Source organism: Sylvia atricapilla, chromosome 2, assembly GCF_009819655.1.
Source record: "Sylvia atricapilla isolate bSylAtr1 chromosome 2, bSylAtr1.pri, whole genome shotgun sequence".
Taxonomy (NCBI): domain Eukaryota; kingdom Metazoa; phylum Chordata; class Aves; order Passeriformes; family Sylviidae; genus Sylvia; species Sylvia atricapilla.
The window spans coordinates 87466267-87491980 of record NC_089141.1 but is presented as its reverse complement, the minus strand read 5'-3'; the positions used below and the strand labels follow the sequence as shown (position 1 = coordinate 87491980).

At 37.4% G+C, this 25714-nt stretch overlaps 1 protein-coding gene across 2 annotated transcripts in view; it reads left to right on the top strand.

Moving 5' to 3' along the window:
* UXS1 (UDP-glucuronate decarboxylase 1) overlaps positions 1-25714 on the top strand; it is a 58176-nt gene that overhangs the window by 25036 nt on the left and 7426 nt on the right. Inside the window, exons 5-9 of one of the 2 annotated variants that reach the window (XM_066313710.1) lie at positions 960-1042; positions 11906-12010; positions 13353-13412; positions 15440-15561; positions 22227-22346. In XM_066313710.1, coding sequence (XP_066169807.1) covers positions 960-1042; positions 11906-12010; positions 13353-13412; positions 15440-15561; positions 22227-22346 — 490 coding nt within the window. Of the gene's footprint in view, positions 1-861; positions 1043-11905; positions 12011-13352; positions 13413-15439; positions 15562-22226; positions 22347-25714 lie in introns of both variants that reach the window. The other variant, XM_066313709.1, reaches the window with a different exon arrangement.

Below are 25714 nucleotides of genomic sequence, written 5' to 3'. Positions count from 1 at the left end.
TTGAATTAGTGATTTTCGTTTGCTTGTTTACTGTTAAAGACTGTGGAGCGAAAAGGGAAACATTAATGAACTTTCATGTTTCTTCAATGAAACAGGAGTAGAGGGTTTTAAATATTTTATTTCTGCTTGCTTCTTTGCAGCAAAACATAAAAGTTTCAAGACAGGCAAATGCTATATGCAGAGCTGATGCTGTAGAACAGTTTTTTTCAATTGTAAGGGACCTGCAAAGATCATCTAATCCAACTGAGGTGACCTCCTCAGGCCAGGATGATGTGAGCTATGGTTGCATTAAAACACAGAATTATTTTGGTTTTAGCAGGTATTTCAAACAAAAGGTCTCCAGAGAATTCTCTTCTTCCTTTGTGGGTGAAAACTTACAGTACTTACTTAGAACACCCAGCATATCTTCCATAAACCAGACAGAAGTTGGATTTGATGTGTTTGATAAATCTGACGTGGAAATGACCTGGCCTGGCATTCCATCATACCTTTTTTTTTTTTCCCCTGAGAAACGGGATTTGCAGAAATTTCTCCTATTACTTTTCTGCATCTTTTTAGACTGCTGTCACAAAAAAAGCACAACCCAATTTGAAGGAAAAGAAAATAATCTAATCTGAAAAAGAGGATTTGTTGATGTGAATAGGTAGCTGACCTTCTAGCCTGACAGTGATGAAACATGTCAAGTACGTCTCAAAATTTTAAAAGCTGTAAATCTTGGGAAAAAAATACAAATGGAAATGGAGTTGTTTTCCCTGGAGTAACCAAAGATCTGAAACCTACTGTTCTGTCTTTATGTTTGTAGACATTGTCTAGTGTTTCTGTAAAAAGAAAAAGAAATTTATACCAACTGTCCTAACGCAGATAACTGGAGGAGCAGGGTTTGTGGGTTCTCATCTTACTGACAAACTAATGATGGATGGCCATGAAGTTACAGTTGTGGACAACTTCTTTACGGGCAGGAAAAGAAATGTGGAGCACTGGATTGGTCATGAGAACTTCGAACTGATAAATCATGATGTCGTTGAGCCCCTGTACATTGAAGGTAGGTGGTCTCTGCTTTGGTATTTGCACTTTTTTTCTGCCTTCTAAGTGTGTGTGTCTGTAAAGAAATGAAATTTACATGCTGAGTTCTGGGTTGATCTCTAATATCTGTATGCTTTGTTTATTATTAGGCTGTTTTCTGTGAGCAGTATGGAGTAAGAGGTTCAGAGCACTTTTGTCTTTGAAATCAGTTGTTTTCTGTGTGGATGGGAGTAAAGAGACCTTAAAAATATCCTGTTATCTCTGATTTTGTGAGAAGGCAAGATGGCAATGGGTTCGTCTGTGTGTCCCATCCATTGTCCCACTTTCCTGTGTGCCTGCACAGGCTTACACACACACCGTCTGTGGTCCAGATATTTCATGAACTGAAGTTTAATTGAGGGCTGCAGTTACACTAGACATGCATCCTGCAACTGTGTATGGTCAGTTGACAGGAAATTAAATTTCCTTAGTTACCTTCAGTGTCTACTGAAAAGTGTAGAAAACGTTGCTCCTACTTCATGTACAGGCATTCTAAAACCTGAAGAGTTAGAAAGCAGCAGTGCTGAATTTCTCTAGTTTTCAACAGAAGAACAAAAAAAAAATACACCAATCCTAAGGAAAGAAGCAAGCAAACAAACAAACAAACAAAAGTATGTTCTTCTTTAAAGCAGTAGCTCAACATCTAAACCTATCATAAACCTCAAACTATTAGTCAGATTTTAAGGCACCATTAACATGGTTGTATTTGAGAGGGACATGCATTTATAGATTTCTGTGGGAGTTTCTAACCATATAATGAGTCAGTGAAAGCATTACTCAAATTACACTGCCGTTCTAGTGGGTGTGCTTCATTATTTTAAAACTCTGTAGCAATGTACTTGTTCATTTTAAGAAAGAAATGACTGAGTGGTTTCTTCTTTTTTAATTCATGCTGAATTCTAGTGGATGGAATTTCATAGGAAATATCGCTAGTAATTACAACTCTTGTATTATTGCTTGTGATGAATTCCTGGCAACACTACTGAAACAGTCCAGCAAAAAACGTGCTTTTGCTGTGTTCTAACAATGCACTAGTTCAGTTACTGCCTGATATTTTACTTCAAACTTCTGCTTCCACTGACAGGATAATGGAACAAGGATCTTATTAACTCACTGCAGGTGCTGGTAGCTCATACCTCAGCCAGATCAATTTGTCAGCTTTTCTGATCTTTTCCATGCATTACCTTCTTTCTGACTGATTACACTTGAGACTTTCTCAGAGAATTACCATAGTTGCTAATATTGTTGCCCAGCTAACTAGGCACTAATGAATGGGAATTCTGAGAGCCTTCAGCTACCTTTCCTATGGCCTCTGTAATTAAGACATCAATTCCGTATTTAGTACTGACAGCTAATTATTACATGTTATTCAGTGGGTAGTTTATTGAATGTCTTTTCATCTTCCAACAGAATAAATAGAGGCTAAGTGTTGAAATAAAATAAACTTTTATACGCTAAGAACTTGGTAAAATTTTATTTCATTGCAGAGTTTATAGTCCAGTGAGGCACTGGGTGATAGTTTTTGTAAAAAATCAGCAAGTCAGCATATAGATCAGATACTTCTTTTCTTAGTCCCAGTTTCTCCCTTTTACTTGTAAATAGAAGTTGGAATGAATGTGCTGTCATGATAAAAAGTAGATTTGTGTCTGAAAATTTTCTCTGTATTTGCTGTCCTGTTTAAACCAGGTTATATAAGGTTGTTTGACAGTTCAGTTCCGGAGAGGATAATCAGTGCTTTATTTCTGAGAGACCTCATTTTTGGTCTAGAAAGATCAGTGCTTTCGCTTTGGATATGGAAAAGTGAATTTAGTCTCAAGATCCATAGCTTTCAGCTTCACAGTGATGCCTACGCACAATCTGCCTTGGCTGTGTCATTTTCTTTGATCCGTGACACGAGGTGGGACTCGGCATTCTTGGATCTTGATCTAGGTTGGCCAGAGACAATAATAAATCACAAAAACACAAAATTGATTTTTTAACCCTGTGACAACTGTAGTTATCTCTAGTGCTGAGTGTCTTTCTCCTCTACTAGGATTTTATTTACTTTAGCATTTGGAAATGTCAATGGGAAATGCACAAGTTTTCACTTCGTGTTTTTTTCAAGCAGAAGAAAAAGGATTTTGAATTCTTTAATGGAATGAAAGTAATTCATGAATCTTGAAAGATGAAAAATAGTAAAAAAAGTATGAGGTAGCTATATTAACCCTTTTTTCCTATTATAGTTCAGTTCTGTGTTTTTAAAGATATTTTCATTTCAGTCTGACCCTCACATATGCTTTAATACACTATTAAATGGGAATTTTTTTGATACAGGAAGGCAAGTTTTTTTTCTGAAGGCTAGTCTGGAAAGAAAAATAATCTATTAACACTCTTCTTCGTATTATCATGAAAAAAAATAGAAATCCAACTTTACTTATTTTCTGCCTCATTCTCTACATTCATCAAGATTCCAAATGCCGCAAGATAGTCACTTGAGAGCAGTGTCGCTCATGTTCTTACAAACCATAATGTAAAAACACACACATGTTAATTGGAAAACAAATGAGAATTAATGCTTCATTTGGTATTACTGTATTACCCACTTGAGGGTAATAGATAAAATGCCAAAGGAAGTTCTGTATTAAATTGTGGAGGCCCCCAAAGACTATGCAGAGGGAGCAACGCTCCCGGCTCTCCCATGGAGGGTGTCTAGCCCTTGAATTTCCCTAACCTAGTTGTCTAACCCCTTGTTATTTGAAGTTGGCAGTTAAAGTTACTTCCTGATATGTTAATTACCTTACCCCTGATTGGTTCTTTTTGATCCCTTCTCCGATTGGCTAACTTTTCAATCCACGCCACTATTGGTTGCTTTAGTAAACCCCAGCCCCTGAGTTAAGAATAAAAATCTGGCTCCCGAGACCTTTGGGGCCATTCCTCGGAGAGTCGTCGGAGAATAAAGAAGGCTCCTGAAGAAGACCCCCGGCTCCTGTGATTTCTCCTGCGCCACCCGCGTAAACCCCTGCCTGGAAGAAAGCTGCTTTGGCAGCCACAGCCTGACGAGAGTTGACAGGCTTGATCGCTTCTGTGATCTCACAAAAGAGCTGATCACTCTAGAGGAGTGCCTGTGCCACCTGGGTTGAGGCCGTCTCTCATGGGGCGACTCACTTGGGAAGGTCGCGGCACCCAGAAGACCCCTGCCGGGAACTGGGCAGTCGGCAACATTAAATAAATTTATGTTATTAGTAATGTACTTGGTTTACATAGTGACATAAGCATTAATACTGTCTTGTTGATACTCACCTTTGCATTAGAGTTGACTCTGTGTTTGTAGTAAAAAGAGTTTGTTTTTGTATCACTTCCAGCCACCAAAGTCTGTATTTCCACCGTGAAATATTGTTGTACTTGAATATATGTGTAAAAAAACCCCAAACCCACAGCAAAACAACCAAACAAAAAAGAACCCCAACCTAAAACCACAGATGCATGGAAACAAATTTAAAAAACACGAATACACAGCCCATATACCCCACTAAATCCCCAAAAACACGCACCTTAAATACCAAGCCACTTTCAAGGTGATGTCATAAGATGGTACATGATCATTCCACAAACTGGACCCCTAAACAGGAAAAATTGCTCTCAGTTTTCAGTCTCGAGGTCTGGTTTTCAACTACCCTTAGGGACACACAGCAGTTGAATAAACGTGGAAGAAAACATCAGAGGGTTATATGTAGCCCATATCCATTTCCTGCAGGAGTTTCTTCCTGCTTCCTCAGCAACTTTTGGAAGCCTTAAAACAATCTTCTGTAAAGTGATAAGTGCACATTTCCTTTAAACCCAGCTATCTCCTGTATCTGAAATATGTCCTCAGCTGAACTGTTTCACAGTTCACAGGAACTCACTTCGGCCTTGCATTTCTTTCTGGTTGCTTGGTAGTGTTGTTTTGTTTTGTTTTGTTTTTACCACACCTTTCACAAATTTGAAACAAAAACAGGTGTGAAAATGCCACAGATTTACAGTCAACGGTGGAAACAGTTGAGTCAGTTGAACTGATTTCTCTAATAAAAGATGCACTGTATATTTTGAAAAATACTGTATGGTACTTCTAAAATTGCAGCCTATGGCAGCTGAAACTGCTGCCCAAACTGTTTTAGGGCAGAGCAGTGAAGAGTAGTTCCACTCTGATGCTTAAAAACTTTCATTTAAAATATGTGCATGTGCACTACCAAAGTAATATAATAAAAAATGAGAGAGAAGTAAAGTGTAAGTGGCACATAATGATAAACTGTTTTATGCCTTATGTTGTGACATTAACTGATCTTCATTTAGCTAAAACTGTTCAGTTTTGTTCTTGGTTTGTTGTTCTGTTTTAATGTGTCATGCCAGCTGTCTAATTTCTGGAAAAACATTTCTTAAATGTTGGCTGTAATTTCAGTGACTGTTGTGAACACAAAGGTAGTTTTTGCTCTTTTGACTCCCACTGAAAAAGCTTTTGAAATTATATAATATAATAAAAACACATTTTGCAAGTTGAGAGACAGGGTGTAAGCATGCGATACACATAGTGACGAGGGTATTGGCTTTCAGAGTTTGCAGCTGTTGTAGTTGCTAGTTATATAGGTAGGTAAAGTAACAGTATTTGTAGAATTTTAATAAATCATTTGCTTGACTGGGACTAAAAACCCTTTTATTTTCAAGGACTTTGCTGGCTTGTAGGTCTGAGTTGATTTTTAAGGCTAAGACAAACAGTCTCACAAAATTGGTCAAAAGAGTAGTCTGTAGCCTTTTTGTGAATAACAGCCTTTCAGGTATCAGGATGGTAACATTTTACTACAGTATCCCAGAATTGTTCCCTCTTCAAATCCTCTCACAGGTAATTTAAAGCACATACAAATAGAAACACAAGGAGTGTCTTTAAAACATTGCACCTTTTTTGTGGGTTTTGTTTTGTTTTTGTGGGGGTTTTGTTTGGATTTTTTTGTTCTGGTTTTTTTTTTCCTTCAATACTTCCATCCCAGGTTTTTCCCTTCCTAGTCTTCGTTCTCTGTGCCTAATATGTCCAGATTTCTAGTTTTAAGTTGTGTGGTCAGGAAAGTCTGTGGCAAGGCAAAGGGTAACAAATGCTGCTTTGTTTGTCCAGAGCCAGGTGCAGTGGTGCCTTGATCTTGGTCTCTGGTATGAGGCTCTCCAAAACTACTCCAGTATGAGAAATATGGTAAATCTTTATGAAGTTATTCCAGTTTGCCTGACATTACAGACAACGTGTTTAGCATCAGATAAATGAACTTGTGTCTGTAGTGCTTTCTAATTCAGAGCAATAGAAATGTCTCACTTCATTGTGTCAGCTTCTCTAGCCTGACCTCCAGTAATGCAATTGGCACAGCTGGGTTGTTTTACAAAAAAAGTCCATACATTCAAGCTGTAGAAACTTATTTGTATGCTTCTGATCAAAGCTTTTCTGCCCAGGGCTTCCTGACTAGCAAATAGAGTGATGGATGGAGGTGCTTAGTGGACTTAGTGACCCGTTTAGTCCTTTCTGGGACCATGACATGTGTTGAAGGCAGAAATTGAAGATGAAGGTAATTTCCTGTCATAGGAAAGGTGGTAGATTTCTCCCTTACCATTCACTTAGGAAGCATGAAGAACATACGCAGTATTAAGGCTAGAAAATACAGATGATATGAAGGGAAGTATTTTTATGGTAGTATTTTAGATTTTTATGGAGTATTGTGTCCTAGTCACCCTAAGAAAAATAGTTTTATTTATCATTCTTTTTTAACATTAAGGAAAACACATGATTGAATGTTTGCGTCCAAATTTAGGTATTGCAGATTCCATGTATGCTAAATTTTAGCATTTTTTTTTAGCTTTTCACATAGAGGAGGACATAATTGGCAAATATTAGTTGCTGTTTATCTTGCAATATGTTACTTAAACTTTATATTGAGCACAGGCTTCTATATTTGCCACAATGTACCTGTGTACCTGCTTTGAATGTTTATGCCAGCTTGTGTGTCTGTGCTATTTTGAAATTAATTTTATTTTTTGACTTTTTTTTTCAATAAAATTGTAGCATGACAAATCTGTTTAATGTTTCTTTATCAGTAGTCTATGATCCTGTGCTTGGTAAACTACTTGCTGCTGTCTTCACAGTTAACCAAGTTCTAGTCTTCCAACTGTGTTACATACAAAACTTGCAGAATTTTACTGTTACCATTTGTTCTTATGTTGTGGTCCTTAATGTAACACTTTGCACAACTGTTCACATAATTATTTTCAAGTAAGTGCACTATGACTATTGCAAAGCTAGCTCAAGGCTGCCTATTAAATGTTGTAAAACTTTTCTTTACCTCGTGTAACAAGAAAGAGTTGTGGAGGTCAATTACTAGATGCATTTCTTTCTGTCCCTCAGCAGATACTGTCCTGATATGAAACAGTTAATCCTTTAAAGAGCTGTAGCTTGGATAGCTTTCCACAGCTCTGGCTGGAATGGGGTTAAGTTGCCTGCTATCTTAAATAGCTGTTAACTTTGTGCTACTATGCACCAGGTTGTTAGCCAAGCTGGGTAGATGGCTTTGTCTAGCTGGCCTGCTGAAATTCTGAGGGGTAAAAAAAAAAGCGTTTTTCAGACTTGGCACTCTGGAGGAAAGGTGGAATGAGAAAAAGTTATTCTTATTTCAGTGTTGTCAGCTTGATGGATCAAATATGAAAAGTTTGTGGTAGAAACTTTTCACCCTACTGAAGTGTCCAGCTTTCTCTAAATGATTTGGAAAACCAGTGATGTTTTTTCATTGGTCTGAGGCTTGATATACGGAATCTTCCTTCCCAGGCAAGAGGCAGAGGTCCTGTAGCTGTCTGATTGCCTGTCCTTCTGATCCAGAAGATGGCCATCTGACACTTGGCAAATTCCCCATCTTTCATCTCTCTGCCAGTTCTGCTCTTGCTGAACCTGCTCCATACAGGGGTTGATTTTTGTCTTTATGCACAGGGGAAAAGTACAGTGAGGCAAATGAGACAGGCAAGACTGTACATCTGGCAAGGAAAACCTTGTTTTTCCACCAGCTTCTTCTCTTTGTTTCATTTAAAAGAAGTGCTAGCTGGGAGACAAAGGAAGAATGAAGGACAAAAAGAAGCAGAGTGCTTTCTTGCCTTCTATCTTTCTTTTGCACTGTTTTTTACACTTAGTTTCATGTTTAAAAATAAGTAAATAAACTTGAATATTTTAAGGAGTTTTGGGGGTTTTGTATTTTATATGCATTTGTTTCCGGCTAACAGTTCTGTGACCACTTGGATAATCACAGGCCTAGCTGTATCCTTGTGGAACAAAAGGTATGGTAAGTTTTTGACCTTCTGTATCTGAATTGCCACATGCCATTAAAGGAACCATTCCTATACTAGCTGCTGTGTGTTAAAAATTAGTAGTATTAAAAATACCCAAAAATTAAAGAAACCACAAAACAAAATTAAGTGGGTGAAGAGGCAGGCAGTAAAGAGTTCATTTCTACTTTGACAGATTGGGATTGGGCAGTAAATTACTGACAGACCAAAATGCTTTTGAAGTGACATTTTCTCTTTCCAAAAATTCCACCACAGCTTGTCAAAAATCTGATTTAGAAAGGGTTGTGAAGGAATAGGTATAAGAAACAGCATAAAACTCAGGTCAGAGTTCAGCTTTGAATTTGCTGTAGGTGACTTCAGCAATTGCTTTGTTAATTTTTCTGCACCACTGTGCTTGAGTTACCTGCTGCTTGCAAGCATCAGTCAGCATCTTTATGGAGCATTCCTTTTGCCAGCTTCCAGTTTACCCCTTGTCTTTGGTTTTATGACAGTAGCATGCTATGGGAAGGGGATACTTAAAGCAAAACTTGAGGCAGTCATGTATTTTATTCATGTTTAGAGCTCATCTGTAGCAAGTGTGTTGGAGTTCGACAAACCGGTTTAAGTTTATCCCATGCTACATTTTTGCTTTATTTCCCCAGCACAAAAATTGATTTCAGTTTTATTCACTGCTTAAGCTTACAGTGTCACAATGACCAAAGTAAGGAGTAGTTATTCCATGTCACACCATGCAGAGAACAATTAACTTCCTTCATGTTGCAGACAGACTCTTAAACTTTTCAGTTGTATTAGCAGTGCAGGTAGGGCTTGGAATTGAGCCTGAGCTGGGAACTTTGTTCCACCAGCTCTTGCTGCATCAGGTTGTCTTTGGTTTGCTATAACAGATGCCTTGTGTGACAAACTCTCTCTTGATGCTGCACCAGAGTTGATAGTGGTTGGATGGACTATTTCCTGATCATTCAAGAACAAATAGCAGAGAACCTGCTACATGAAATTTTACTTCTCTGCACCTTTTTATGTGAGAAAAAATATTCAACAACATTACACATCTGCCAAAACTGTTTCTCTGTAGCATTCTGAGCTGTTTTGGCATCTTCTAGGCAGCTGAAGCTTCATCTCTGCTCTAGAGATAAACAGCTGCAGACCAAAGAGAGCGTGGCAACATATAAGTAGATATATTTTGTGGCATCTGCATGAGCATACTGTCAAATATCATTACTCTGTCAAGACAGTAAAACTTGCAGCAACAGTCATTAAATTTGCCTTAGGAGCTCATGTTATGTTTATGTTGATAGTTAATTGTTCTCTGGGGTGAGGTATGGCTTGAAATAATTTCTCCTTATTTTGGTCACTTAACATTGTGAGTTTAATCAGTGAATTAAATGATTTTGCAGGATTTCTTCTGTTGCAGTGACAATGCAGGGCTGCAGTATGGGGTAAACTTTGAAATGCTTCCTCCAAACAATCCAATGTGCCTATCCAAGCTATGTTACATAGAAGTCAGGAGCTGAGCTTACCCAGTAGACAACAGACACAACAGTTAATCTAGAAAAACCTGACATATACAAGCACACTTCATTAGGGATTCAGAAAGAAAGTTGAATGTTTTACCATGCCAATATTGCTGGTATTTTTAAAGCATTATTACCAGAACATGTGCTTATCTTAAAAAGAATGTAATATATTTAATGTTTTAAAAAGAATGTAATGTTGAATAAGAATGAGGTGCTTGTGCTTTGAAGACTTACCTACTTTTCATTTTTCTGTTGCTCAATAGACTTGAAAAGTAAGGGATGTCTTTCATGTGGGTAATTCAAGCCACTTACGTATGCTCTTGCCCTCTGTATGCTCTTGCCCTACTAGTCTGCTTTTATGTGTGTATATATATAGTAGAGGTCAGAAAGCAAAGGTTTGAGTACTTACTTTGTCAAATGAAATTTGAGAATGGAAAGGAAATCTTCAGCAGGAGACACATTTTTGTAATATTTCAGTGTTTTCAGCTAGTTGAAAGGTGATAACCTCATAGTTGATACTCTGTTTTTTCATATAGTGATAGGACAAGGAGAGATGGCTTTAAACTGTAAGAAGGTAGACTAAGATTAGAGAGAGTAAACAGAATCTCTACTGTGAGGGTGCTGAGGCAGTGAAACAAGTTACCTGGAGAAGCTGTGGATGCCTGATCCCTGAAAGTGTTCAAGTCCAGGCTGGATGAGGCCTGGATCAGCCTGGTCTAGTGGAATGTGTGGTGGGATCTGGATGATCTTAAGGTCTCTTCTAATTCAAACCATTTCTAAATTTTTTTTTCTTTTCCTACTAGATGTAACTAATATACAGCTTGTGCTGTTCAAGCAAGTGTAGTTGTAGTCAAAGAAGAAGAAGAAAAAGAAAATTTTTGGTTTGATTTGGTATGGGTTTTTTTTTTATTTAATTTGAAAGTCGAGGGTGTTTCTACCCTGTTGTAAGTAGGAAAAGTAATTTAACTGGAGGAAAAAGTTCATTATGTCACAGATACTCTGAAATTAAGAGCCCCCAACAGAAGGCTAAGAAAAATCAATATGTGGTCAAAGTACAGATTCTTTTTTAATGCTGTGATTTGCTATTGCTTGCTGTGATTGAAGTTACATAGAAGACAGAACGACATTTGCACATTTACAACAGTCTATGTTATGAAAGGCTTGCAGGTTCAGCTTTTTGGTATCAGATACTGTCTGTGAAAATGAATCCAGTTTTCATTGCTTTGTTTTTATTATAATTTAACAAATTTGTTTCCAACAGTCTTTTGTTTCTAGTAGGTCCAACTTTCACTCATCTCAGACAATGACTTTTGACTAGTTCTTTGGTTAATTGTATTTCGTAGCAGGGGGTGGAAGAGTGCGTTGAAATCTCTGTATTGGGTTTTGATTTGTGTGTTTGGTTTCTTTTATTAAAGTTAAAATACTGTTTTATCCAAAGCATTGTGTATATATAACAAAAGTAACAGGAAAAAAAAGGACAAAAGTTGCATGTTTGTGTCTTGCCATATATACTTAATATATAAATTATACAAAGCTGATTAATGTTTCATTGACAGATGCCCTCAAAATAAAAATACAGTGTTTAATTTTCCCAGAAAGTTTCTCCTCATACTGAAAAAAGTTCTACCATTTCTGGTTTACAGTCTATTTTAGAAAAATACTCTGAAGCTTGTAGCCACTTAAGAATTTGAGGGTAACAGAAGGCTGTAAATACTGAAGTACTCAGCTACGTTTTTTATAAGTGGAAAAGTGTGAACACCAACACAGACATTTATATCCATATCAACAGTTGTTGATATGTTACATTATGCTCTAGGTTTTGTTTTACTAAAAATCAAGTTTTTCTTAGAGTTACAACAGGTTTGTGTAGATATTGTCTGTAGGTAGCAATACAGTGCTGGCTTCCAGCACTAGGAGTGCACAAATGAGTACTTTTTTCTTAACTTTAATGCTTTCTCATTTAATATCTTATGTGGGAAAATTACAATGCTGTCCCCTCCATTTTTCTGTAGTGGACCAGATCTATCATCTAGCATCTCCTGCTTCTCCTCCAAATTACATGTATAATCCTATAAAAACATTGAAGACCAACACTATTGGGACATTAAACATGCTGGGTAAGTGGAATTTTTTATTACTTAACTTGGTTAGACATCATATAATCCTGACAGAGATGCTGGGGAGAGGGGAGGAGGAAGCCAATGAGTTGTATATTTTAAAAAGGTGTTTCTTTAAGCAAGATAAGGTTGGGAATACTTTTACCTTCTTTGAGGATTTTTGTCCTTTTCCTTTAAATATATCTCCAAAGGAACACTGCCAACATGGCTGTCAAAGCACAAGAACTTTGTGTCTTTAATGTGGGTATGGAGTGTCCAGTAATTACAGAAGTCACAGGGACAAATAAGAGCATGGGATTTTTATAGCACAGTTGTGTTCATGACTGCAGTTTTCACTTTGGTGGCTGTGGAATATTCCCACAATTACCATAAGTGAGTGTTTCTTTCCACCTCAGCAAACATTGTACTAGTAGTTGGAACTGCACTGGATTAAACTCCAGATATCAGGAGTACTGCAACCTCTTGTGCATGCTTTGGCTAGTAAATTCTGAGAGAGTGTTCAGTGTCTAACTTCATACTTGTAATGACATGTAATTGTAATGCAATGTTTTCAGCTTTGCCTGTTAGTTTTGATGCTGGGAATGGGTCTGTGAAAAGACAACCTCAAGCTTTCGCTACTTTTTCCTCCCATCTTTGTGCCATTTGGTATGATACAGAGTGATCTGAGTGTCAGTGATCCTAAGAATTGTTATGAGTCTGAAGAACTCCTGGGCACGAGTATAGCTGAGTTTCTTATTTGAGTGATACTGTATAGAGTACAGTTAGAGAATCAAGTGATTCAGAAGCTGAGAATGGCACAGGTGAGAGATTCATTTGATTTGCCATGCCAACTTGAAGACCAGAAAGCCACTGAAATGAAATGCAGGATAATCTCAAGTGATGGGTAGGATCATCCAAGCAGTTCAAAAAGGCATAATAAAGGAGAAAAGATCGATTTTTGTCCTGTAACATGTTATGTTGTATAAGTTTCTTTGCATAGCTTGTCTTTAATCTATGTAAAGAAGGATTTGTTAATCATAATATACTATGCTGTTTCAAGATCCTGATTTCCTTGGCCTTTATTTAGATTGTAATAGATTAAGTTCTTTGATCTTGATTCAGTGCAACTGCTAGTCCTAGAAGCAAACACATCACATGCAGGTGCTGCTCTGCTGTTTGTTTAATTTTCTAGTTTGGAAGTGGGAGCTATGGATGTGATTTACAGCTAAATTTGCCTAGTTAGAAAAACCTAATTCTCTTTAAAAATATGTAAAAAAGGATCACACTAAAGCAGCTAGCATGAATAAAAGATTCTTGCACTTGCTGTAATTATGTTCTTCTTTACCCATTGCCTAAAATCCAGGTTTAGCTAAACGTGTTGGAGCACGGCTGCTGCTGGCCTCTACGTCAGAGGTTTATGGAGGTAAGAAGAATAGACAGTATTTAGAGCTTTTCACATATGACTGTGTTAAAGGGTATTTACACATCTTTTGTCAGGTACCAGAACAATACATTTTCATCACTGTCTTAGATTGCTATTTTAGGATATGTTCTTACAGTTTAAAATGTGGGAAGGGTGTTTACAGTGCTTGTTTTATGTATCTAGTCAAGAGTGGTGGCAGATTTGCGGTGTTGTTTGTATCTTTCCCGTGTCCTGGTTTATGTCTCTTTTTCCAAAGGGCTTGTGGGGGAATTGAGTGTTGTACTCAAAAGTCCAGATGCCATAATGATAACCTGAGAAAAAAGATCTTCTCAATAATAAATATGCATATCTTTTCCCCATCACATAGGAAATGTATTGTTAAGATTTAGGAATTGCCCTGGTGTGTAAGAGACATAGCCTCCAAGCTAAGAAAATACTGGTTGTGCATGCAGGTTCTTCTGGTTTCCCTTAAAATGTAATATTTGGCAGCACTCTCCATCTTCCTCTTACTGTTTGAAGTGAAGGAGTGAGAGAATGATGGATAGAATGGTGACTGGATGCAGCAAGAATCTTTAGTACTTCCTTGGGTGTTTAACAGACCCTATGCCTGCTAGAGAGAGAAACTTCCTTCTATTCTGAACTATTGCATAATGGATAATAGCAGTGTTTAATAGCATAATAGCAGATAAACAGCAAGATCAGTGGAGATACACAGGCACAGTACCCTGCTAAAAGGGAGTTTACTTCTTGGCAGTAAGAACAAACAGATAAACAGAAAATGGTCACCTGTGTTACAGGATACAAAGCTTTGTGAGCAAAAAGAGAGGAAGGACAAAGAACATGCCTCCAGGTGTAAGCTTTGGGTGGAGCAACTTCAGAAGATTCAAAGAGATCACTAAGATGATTGTCTAGCCAAGGTGGCTTGAGGATATGCAGCATTCCTACTGCATCTCGAGCCTTAGATGGTCAGGCTCTGCAGAGAAAAATGGTAGCCCCAAGGACTGTTCTGTAACTGAACAAACTCCATTCTGGAGTATCTGCTTTCCCACACCATCTTTTCAGACCCTTTAAAGATTGCTATGGGCTTTTATAATCATATAAATCTTCTGAGCATTTACCATTGCTTTTTGGCCTTCATGTGGCATTAATTCATTCATAGTCATGTCTGAGCAACATAAAATCAGGAAAGTTTAATCAGAACTGACTGTCAAGGCTGTTTCAAAAATTAGCTTTCAACACTAGGAAATTCTACAGTAATGTTTGCAAGCTTTGAACCCAGTAGAAATTACACTGTCCTAAAGACAACAAACAGAGACATTTAACCAAGTGTTTAGTTTTTCAAGCATATAAAACACACACCATTGAGGTTCCTAGGTGATTGTTGTTTGGTTGCTTGTGTTTTATGATCAAGAACTTGTATACTGAATGAAACGAAAGGATTGTTTAACCTGATTGTGCCTAGTGAGAGCTACTGAAAGCACTTAGGGTAAAATAGAAGAAATGCTGAATACTTTGTGGTGTATCACCCTTATGTGCTTACAAAATGTAGTACGTCCTTATTTTCTCCATTTTTCTTCCCTTGTTTTGTATCTTATGAAATTTGAATATGCTTTACTTTCCGACATAATCTATAATGCTTCCTATATAACTGCTGCCTATATAACCTGTAATGTTTCCTCTGAGGCATATTAAGTAAAAGTCATATTTATGCCTTTGAGGTAGTCTGTCTTTGCATAGAAGAGTTGAATTTTACCCTCTGTTCACACACTCTTTTAGGGAAAGCAGTTGCTGGCTGTTGTTTGCGTACTCAGTTATTATACTAGTCTTCCATCTTCTGCCACTGCCGTTTTCATGGTTCCAGTGATTGCACTTTAAAGAAATTGTGTTAAAACGTAAGATTTTCTAAAATGCACAATTCAGAGAGAAGCTGCATTGCCTTGCGTAACACCAGTATTCTCCTGAAAGTTTCATCATGTATAGTCATCTTTTGATATATCTAATCTAAGGTGGTTTTTTTCCCCCTGCAGATCCTGAAGTTCACCCTCAAAATGAGGATTACTGGGGGCATGTGAATCCAATAGGTCCAAGAGCCTGCTATGATGAAGGAAAGCGGGTTGCAGAGACCATGTGCTATGCATACATGAAGCAGGTATTAAACTTGCATCAGATTCGGTGGTTTTTCTGTAATTATTGAAGGCCAGTGTATGGCAAGACTGGAATTTGTGTATTTAGGGGTAGCAGGGCAGAAGAGAATGTCTTGAGTAGGAACACCTACCCTCTTGTTGCAAAATCTGTTTTCTTTAATGGAAAGGTTTTACTGCTCCCATCTGTTGTGTGTTTTCAGATGAATAGTCTTGTTGTAGAAAATATGCTTTGGTCTTCTTAATAAGTGTAATATGTCTTTCAGTTTAGTAAATAGTTTTTAGACAGATTAAAATGAGGTGACCTTAGTGTTCTGAGAAGTCAATGGGATTGAATAGGGCCATTACTGATAAATGTGGAATGTTGAAGGAGAATAATCAAAATCAGAATATACATGTAAGAATGGGGAAGGTCTTTAATAAGTACTTATGCAATGTATTTTAAGTATTTTTTAAATTTCTTAAAATTATGTAAGTATAAATAGAGACCTTAATGAATACCTGGCAATGTAATGCCCGTTTTCAGACAAAGACAGTAAGTAACATGAGGATAAAAATGCAATTTAAAATATGTTTAAGAAATTATACATGCCAGTTTCCTTGTGTTTCCTAACCAGCAAGTAGAAACTCATCATTAACTAATCTTAACTCTCATTGACTCTTTACCTGTATGTAAATCTTGCTTAATTGTGGTTCAGCTAGGCTCTTGGAGACTATTCAGTTAGCAAATGTGGCACACAAAGCAAAATGGTATCAGTATTTCTTGTTATTTGCAGCCTTAATATACACAAGTATAAATCAAAGATAGTTTATTGTATAGAATTTTAAACCTCTAAATTATAAAATTTTAACCATGAAAAATGGTTATTTTTTTAAAAAATGGTTTATTTTTTATAAACCATGAAAATAGAATCAAGCTGATGTGATAAGACTTTAGGAAATGCTATTTTAGTATAGAGTAATAATTCCATCTTATCTCTTTTACCAGACAGAGAAGGCAGAGGTCCTGTCTCCTTTGTTTTCTTTTACATCACTGAAGGTCCAACATGGTGATACTGCTCTTGTTCAGGATGATGTCTCCAGTATTTCACTGTAGCAAAACATTTCTTGTCAATCTGAAAACCCATTTGCAGTTGAAGATAGCAGTTTTATGAGAAATCCTTGTGCTGTAGGGTGTTGCATTTTTTGCAGGTTTGTGGTACACACTGCGATATTCTTTTAGAAGGGCATGAGGAGGTAATTTTAAAACAATGGGCTGTATCTTCAAATCGCAGAATGAGTCGTGATAGCATCTCATAAATTCTATGCAGAATTTACAATGAATAGGAAAGGTTTGTAAGGTGGAACTGCAGTGCACGTGTACATTAAGTAAAAATCATGATGCATATGAGCTGTCTGTCCTGGGGGCAGCTCTGTGACGTATTTCTTGTACTTGGTAATGGGTTAGTGAAGTCTGCCCAAGTTTGTCCTGTGTTCAGATACATTCTGAAACACTGTTGGGCTGGTGTGGGGAAGAGAGAGGGGTGGATAGTGTTTAGGTGATATGCTGTTATTAGTGGGGTAAACCTTGCCTTTTAAAAGGTCTGATGTCCACTATGCAAATAAGCATTGTGCTTTTAAAAAGATTTTCAGTAGGAGTGACCTAGCCCCAGACAATAGGATTTGCAGTATTTCAGGCTAAAATATTTTCAGAATCTCTCAATAAAATAAAAAATAAGCTTCAATAAAGAGAAGAAACAGGCAAAGTTATTTTGCATTTTGGTCATTTCTTACAAAGGTTTCCATCATTATGCACATTGCTAGGTACCCTAAATATCTATTAGTGTTTCCAAAAAATGTGAAGTAAAACTAAACTTCTGCGTTATACTTCCAGGACAGCCTGTTTGAATCAGAATGGTTTTTAAATCTAGTCAAAGTTGACCATTTGCTGTTGTCAGAGTTCCTCAGTAGCCTGTACTGATCAAGGCATTTTTACTGCATTCTTTTCTGTTGGTGGTGTTGTGTTTGCTTGTTTTGACCCTATGAAGTAAACATTTCTTGACTTTATCACCTGAAAAAGCAGTGGGAGGGGAGTTTCAGCACACGGTATCACAGTGTGAATTTTGTGCATTGTTCAGGACTTGCCATTCACTTATCTGTTCAACCTTAAAAAAATTGCATTTGACATTCTGGAGATACCTGGAAATCTAGGTATTAATGTTTGCTCCAGTACTCTGGATTAATTTACATACTGACTAGAATGTGATACTACCTTCAAGGCAGGGATTTGCATCATCTGCGTAGGTGTGTTGTAAATAAAAATACACAGCAATTTAAATGCTGTGCATATTAAGAGTGTTTTGTGAGCTAAATTTCTTTCTTTTCTTATATTACTGACCTGTAAGGAAATTCTCCAGAGCTGAAGCAACACTTCAGGTCACATGGGAATGTTACAGGAAAATTTTTCGTCCCCTTCCACTTCATCTATTTTTCATACCAGCTATGTCACTCTGAAAGTTTTGGTGGTAAGAAATAGGCTTGGTTGTGATACAACTATCACATTAAGTGATAGGTTTGGAATTGCCTTAGAATAGCTGAAGTGTTGAACTGTAAGCATGGTAATATTTCAACCATAAAGTTGTAGGTTGTGTTCCGGGACCTGCCCAAAGTATGGAGTCAGATCATTGAGGCTGTCCTTCCCAGTTTGTTTAGGAGCTTTAGTGTTTATGAAATTCACATCTCAGCATCATTGTTTTTGCAAAATAATACCAGAAAGCTATGAGTAACAGAGTGTTAATGGCATTTTTTATACAACTGATAGGACATATAAATAAAATTCCTTCGACCCAGCCTCATTGTAAAGTATTGTAGCTTAAACACATCACAGATGGATCCAGTGTAGACAGTGATAGTAATTCTGCTGTGATTGCAATTCAGTGGTTTGGGAACAATTTTGAGAGTTACTGATCTGTGAAACACATGGGAAAGAATATGAATCAATAAGAAAGTGACTATTAGGAGAAGGAATGAAGACAACAATCTGAGTAATTTTGGCTGAAACATTGATAAAGATTTGTATCAGGTCACAGTAATATCCCTGCTACTGTCTGGACTTCCCCAGCAGATTTTTTTTAATTCCAGTTGTCTGCTGGAGACCAGACATTTGTAGCTTTTCCTTTCCTGATCTGTTGTGCAGGAAGGTCTAATTCATGGTTGCTGTTCAGATAGATCCACAGAGGAAAGGAAGAAGAAAGAAGGAAGGACTGGTACTTAATAGGAGAAGCTTGCCTGATATCCTTGTGAATTACAGCCACAACATACCATGTTCAAATTGTTTTGGTTAAAAGAAACTTGGCATTTGAGTTGTATTGATCTGTTTTCTCAGACAGTCAACACAAGGAGTTACCAGTTCTTAAAAAGCTTATAAAATTAAAGTATGTCTTTTTAAATTAAGGAGTTATTATAAGGAATTATTATAAGTTATTAATTATTAATATTATATATTAAGGAGCATCCTTGATACCCTTGATAGTTTTTAGACCTGAGATCTCTAAAACTAAAGCACTGGCAAAGACTCATGCTGAAAACCATGGACAGCTTTGTTTTGCAGGGGAGACTGGATAATTAATGTTACATTTTGACTGACAGCTATAGAATAGTCTTGAGTACTTATTCAGAGGAGGTATCTCTGTAAGCCATAACAACCTTTCCTGCTTCTTTACTGTTTCTTTTCATCTGTACAGGCCCAGTCTGTGTTTTGAAATTCATACTGATAAATAACAATGAACTGAAGTGTTTTGCTAGTCCACAATCCTGCATTTTATAATCTTGCTCTCAGGCTCTTTTTTGGATTGCTCGAGGAATTTTCTTTCTGATCAGTCTGCTGTGGGAAGGCATTGTCTTAAAGTGTGAGGACAGAAGGCAGTTTGATTGCATTTTATCTCAGTGTTAGGGATAAATCTCAAGCTCTCTTTACATTTAGCAGTATAAATATGAGCCAAAGAGGTTTTCTTTCCTTTCTCTAGGATGTAATAAAATACTGTACATGACTTACTACTGCAAACCTGGGGAACTAATTGACTTTGATAGTGGGAATATTGTAGAGGTAGTCAGTCATTACTACATGGTATTGATAATATTCAGAGTAACGGGACGTAGCTAAGACACAGACAGTGAATACGAAAAGGAGTAGAGTTAGTCAGCATATAAAAAGGATCCCTTCAAATGAGATGTTCATGAAACAGCAAAAGGACAGTTATGACAATTTTGGAGTTACTGTCTCCAAAATCCCTTTGTCTGTGGAAGAGTTTCTTTTGAGAAGACAGATTCCAGTTTTAAAAGGGCAAATGAAAAATTAGCTGCATAGAAAATAGATTTTTCAAAGCAGTAGGCTGCAGAGAAAAGCTTTGCTAGATGATACTATAAATAAAAGATTACTCCTTTTAAAAGACAACATTACAGTGGGGTGAGGTGAATAAATAGAAGGGAGAAGAAATAATGGATTCATTGTGACTGTGAGTAAGTGCCTATAGAGAATGTGTTGTTTTTCTTTTCTAGATCCCTTGCTGGTTTCCAACCAGTACTGGAAAACAAGGCTGCTACTGTAGCTTGTGCAGTGCAAGAGAGGCTTTTTGGTCAGCATTGTTGAACGAGTTATTTTTATCTTGAATACTACCTTCCAAGTGCCTTATTTTCTGCAGTTGTTATTAATGGCATTATCTGGAAAGCCTATGTGATATACAGCTCCTTCCTGAAGGATTCATTGGCCGTCTTAGGATAAAGTGCTGGGCAAAACAAAGGAGGGAGCAGCTCTGTAAGAGTATGTCTTCCCACATGCAGTGAAAGCTTTGGGAATGGTTGTCACATACTGCTGAAAATATACATTTAAAATGTTTCACTGCTGTACTTTTTTAGCTAACAAGAAGTAAAAAGTATATTCCCAGCTGATGCATTTTGCATGGAAAGGGACTTCTGCTTGTTCCAGAGTCTCTTTCAGTGGGAAGGACCCAGTGGATGTTGTGAGGTTATTTTTTTGGCTCTGTTGTGGATACAGGCTTGCTGAACAAAGACTGTATCTTCTGTGGCACAGTAGTTACCTCCCTTGTTACTTTTTGTTTAGCATTTAGTTGCAGTTGCAAACAAGGTTTGATCATGACAAATAAAACCTTAACTGGAGCTAAATGGAACTGAATGTTGTTTGACTTTCTCCATACTGGGAGGTGTTGGGCTTCACCTGTACTACTTGGTGTTTCTGATTTCTCAACACTGAGTAATAGCTGATGTCTTGAATATCCCTTTTGCCTGTCTCTCACCTGTAAAAAGCTATTTCTGCTTCTTTCACAAAACATCTTTGAAGATTTGTTTGTTTATTAATCACTTGGAGACCTAAGAGAGAAGGTCATATTTTCCTGCAAGTGTCTCTTGTACATGAAGCTACATTTATTTCCAAGAAAAATGTGTTTCCAGGTCTCTCCTGAGTGAACTGTGTGTGAGCTGCAGCTTTCACCCACAGATGTACTGACAATATTAAGCTTCTTCCACAGACACCCTCTTCCAAGACAAGAGAAAGCATTGATCTAAGCCTTAGTAAAATACATGGAAAATACAAGATGTTCTGTGTGTCCTCTGAAGGAATGGTTATGGAAGGAGTGTTTGCATCTCCAAAGCACTGTGCTTGTAACTTCAGTTGAATCAGAGTACAGAAAGTTTGCTTCAGACAATTTTTTTTCCTGTAACTGATACAAGGATGTCTTTTTCTGGGAGGTCAGAGGACCAGGTAATATGAGGAGGATACATAGGCTTGCACTGAGGTTGACATCTTCCCTACCTTGTGACTGTCACTCTCAGATAGTAGCATCTATCTGCTTACAGCATACCATATTGCTCTGAACTCAGCAGTATCCTGTTTCAGCTCACAAGGGCCAAACATCCTTCTTGTAGACTTTATGATAAACTGTGGCTTGTGCGAATGACTGTGTCAATCAAAATAACTCGAGGGAGATTACTTCAGTCTACAGTCTCTAACTGTTAAAATGCTTTGTCCAGAAAGGTTTCAATTTCACACATTCGTTGCATTTTGCTTTGAAAATTTGCAAAATATTCTGTAGAAAGGACTTCTGGAAATGATAAAAATGTTTCTGGGAAAAAAATGCCCCATTGAAGATTGTAATGGATGCGCTTACACAGCCTAATAAGAAGGGCACTAGAAAACACTGTGGTTACGAAACCATTTCATGGCCTTTGTAAAAGATAGTTTTCTGATATGTTCAGCTTTTCTAAAGTATGGACTTTTGTAATCTATGGAAGTGCTGCCTTGGTACTATATCTAGTGATTGTGAGACATCACTTACGTGCAAAAAAAGTAGCTAAGTTCTAGATGAAGTAAGTTGTTATTGGAAAAGTAGTACTGAAAAAATTTTAAAATTCTTTCAGTGCTAAAACCATGAGCTGTTCTAGCACTGATTCAAATTTTCATTACAAATACTGAGAACTAGGATAAATTACCTTGCTGTATGCACTACGTTTTTCAGAAGGCCTGAGAAGAGATTTGAAATGTTTCATTATTAGAAAATAATGTATGTTAAGGCTGAGAGATGGATTCTTAAAAAGCTTTTTGATAGGGGAGAGTTTACACTTTTAGGGGAGAAAGAGGCTTTTATTAAGGGAGTAACAATTCTTTTTTCTTTGGCTACAGGAAGGAGTTGAAGTGAGGGTTGCCAGAATATTCAATACCTTTGGTCCTCGAATGCATATGAATGATGGAAGAGTTGTCAGTAATTTTATCCTACAAGCTCTCCAGGGAGAACCACTAACAGTAAGTGACGACCTCCCGGTGATACAAAGAACTATTCATCTTGATATCCTGTCCTGATGTCTTGCAAATGAGGATAGATTTTAGAAAATGCTGATGTTCCCCTCCAAAATGTCATGTTCCAGTATACCAAACTCAAGTGTATGGAATAACATGTCTGAAGATGTGCTCTGTCAATGAGGTTGATCTTTCTTTCCCAGAAATAAACAAGGCTACCAGTTGCTATCTGCAGAAGCATTTCAGCATTCTTTATATTTGGGATATAAACAAAATCCAGAGTTCTGTCAGGAATATCTCTAAGAGGAAGCAGACAATCCAAGGAGAAAAAGGATGAAAGTTTTGTGTAACTCCCACAACTGTGATTCTTGCAGAGCAAAATCTGAAAGTGGACAGAGCATTGAAGAGATTAGGCCAGGGAATAAGTCATGCCAAGCAACATGAAGCTTGGTGTCCTGTGATAGAACTCCTCTAACTTTTATCTTTTTCAAAGATACTTCATAGCTGAAGTATGGCTACCCCCTGCAAAACTTTGGTGGTAGCTACTACCCTACTGACAGAGTGGAATCTAGAACTCTTTCCAAATAAAGAAAATTTAAGGAGTTCAGATTACATATGTTCTGCAAAGCAATGCACATCAGCTGACTTAAGTACTGTTAATTCTTGAAAAGATTGGTCCTCTCTGGAGGTTGGCATTTGCTTACTTGCTTGCTGTTTAATAATGATTGGTCACTTAGGCAACTTGTTACTATTTTTTAATGTCATCAGTGATGAATCTTGGCTTCTCTGGTGTTCCTAGTCTTTGCTAAATTAAGTTGAGGCTTGTGGTTATTTCAGAGTTACAGGCCTGCAGTAATGCTGTATTCGCCATGTCTCGTAAAGATTTATTTTTTTTCCTCCAGAGATTTACTGCTTTTGTAGAAATCACTGCTAGTGCTTAGTGTATGGTAGCTATTGTGTGATGCTGGCTGTAACTTACCCAGTGTTTACTGGGGCATGTGACATTTAGTCTGCCAAATAAGTCAGCATTAAGAGTGCAGACCTCAGGGCTTAGTCTTGTATAGGTAAACCAGTGAACTCTGCTTGCCTACTCCTTGATAGGAATCCCTTTATCACGACAGAGACAGCACAACCATGTGGGTCAGTGCTTTTTTCCTATCAAAACACTACAAAAAAGGAATTTAAAATCCTGCAGAAAGAGTTTCATTTTCTTACCCAGGTGTCTTCCCAAACTTGCCTATTGGAACTAAACAAATAGAAGCAAACAAGAAGGTGGAGCTTCTTGTTTTGGTACTTTGCATCCTTGTATGACTTGCTTGTATCAAAATATGAGTGTGACCATGTGCTGATTTGTGAGTGTTGGTGTTCCCAAGATGACATCCCTGGGCATAAAATCTCAGCCTCTAAATGCTGGTTAGAAAATTTACTGGCTTACTGAGGATCAGGAGGTATTTCCATTTTTGGGGTTTGGTCCCCAGTGCATATAGCAAGATATTTCCATATTTGGCCTGTCAAATGTCTTTTTTATTCATGCATAGTTTCTCGAGTTTTAATGGCAGTAGTACTACAATCTTTTATAAGAACAGAGTGAAAACACTAACTGGAAGTTTTGTGAAGCCTTACAAAATACAAAGCACTTACCTTGTTTTAAAACATACAGTCCATGGAATGTTTCAGAGCATCAATAAGAGAAGTCTGGAGTCATGTTCTTCTATGGGAGGGCACATTGGAAGCTTTTATTTTATTTCTTTAATTGCCATACTGTCCAAACTTTAGCAAGAATATAATTGTAATAGGAGTTAAAATGTTCTGCCCAACATTACTGTTCTATAGGAAATAACTGTCTGATGTTGAAAATAACTGGATCTGAGAAGAGAAGTAAGGAGAGAGTTCTTTAGCTAATCTGGTCAAATAAAATTATTTATCAGCAGTAAGCAGTGGCTGAGACCTCAAAAAAAAAAATCATTCTTACATCATCACAGAATTTGGCTGACAGGAATACCAAATGTTTTGATCTCTTTAGAAACTTCTATGTATTTGGTCTCTTGGTGCAGAGTACTAGTTCAAATGGAGTAAATAATCCCTTTGGAGAGCAGTGTCACTGGGTTGTAGAAATTGTGGCCTATGCAAACTTGATGATTGTTCTGTTTTTATAAAGAAAAGATTTATTAAGAGAAACTAAAGGATAGAAACTATATTGTATTTTCCAGCATTTTCCAGCCTGTATGTCAGAAAGATAACAATATCTTTGCAAAAATCATGTACAAATGTTTAGTTCTGTAAAACTTATTCCACATGCTTAAAGTAAAGCTAAATGCAGGAAGTTCTACATAAATGCATAAGATCTGCTTCCTGTTTGTTTGGGAGTCCATCAGGCTGTTGTTGTGCTCCTGATGCATTCCTTTCTGAATCAGTTTTTGGATAAACTCTTAGACTCCTGATCTTACCCACTGTACTCAAATGTGAGTTGTTCTGGGCTCTGAATCAGCCTTGGAGAGCACAAGGCTTACCAAGTAACAGGTGGCCTGTGTACCATTGTACTGCCCTTTCTGTCCTCAAGGAAGACAAGCTTGCTTTTTCTGTCCTTCCAAAAGCCTTTCTGTTGCAGCAGGTTGCTGGTAAAATGTGGTGTCCCCAGTTAAATGCTTTCACCACTTAAATGTGCCTAGTGATAGCTTTCAGAATGTAAGTATTCATGTGCTAAAGACTTCAGTACTGCCCTTGGTTAAAATGTGAAAAAAATAATGGTATCAAATACCATTCTGTACACTTCAAGTATGCATCAGTGTCTGTTTGAACTTCAACAGCTTGCTCCAAAGTACCAGTATGTAATCTGAGGAGACTTCTTTTTTTTCCCTTCTAAGGTTTTGATCTGTACAGGTGACTTTGTGAGTTGTATCATCTAGAAATTACTGTGCTTCCCATTTCCCTAGATAGTCATGTTTAGAGCCACATGTTTTTTCGTGGTTGTGTTTGTTTGTTTTTGTTTGTTTTTTGATTTTTGTTTTGTTTTGGTTTGTTTGTTTTTGTTTTTGTTTTGTTTTGTTTTGAAAACAGTGCTGTTTTCTCAACAATTTTTTTGGAGACCACTAACATTTAGTGGTCTCTTTGAAGCTGGCTGTTGTTAATGGACAAGTCAAAAGTGCTCATCATAACCACACTTCAGCAGTCTGAAGTTTGCTTTAAATCTTTGGCACTCTTTTCTGCCTGAGTGCAGGCTGCACCTTCTTTCAGTGTTCCATGAGAGTACAAAGCATCACTCTGTCCTAGACCCCTGAGAAGGTTTGCTTCATGCAGAGTTCTGGTTACCAAGATGCCCAGGGATATGTTTAGTGGAGACAGATCCAAGAGGAAGATGACCTTCAATGAGCCTT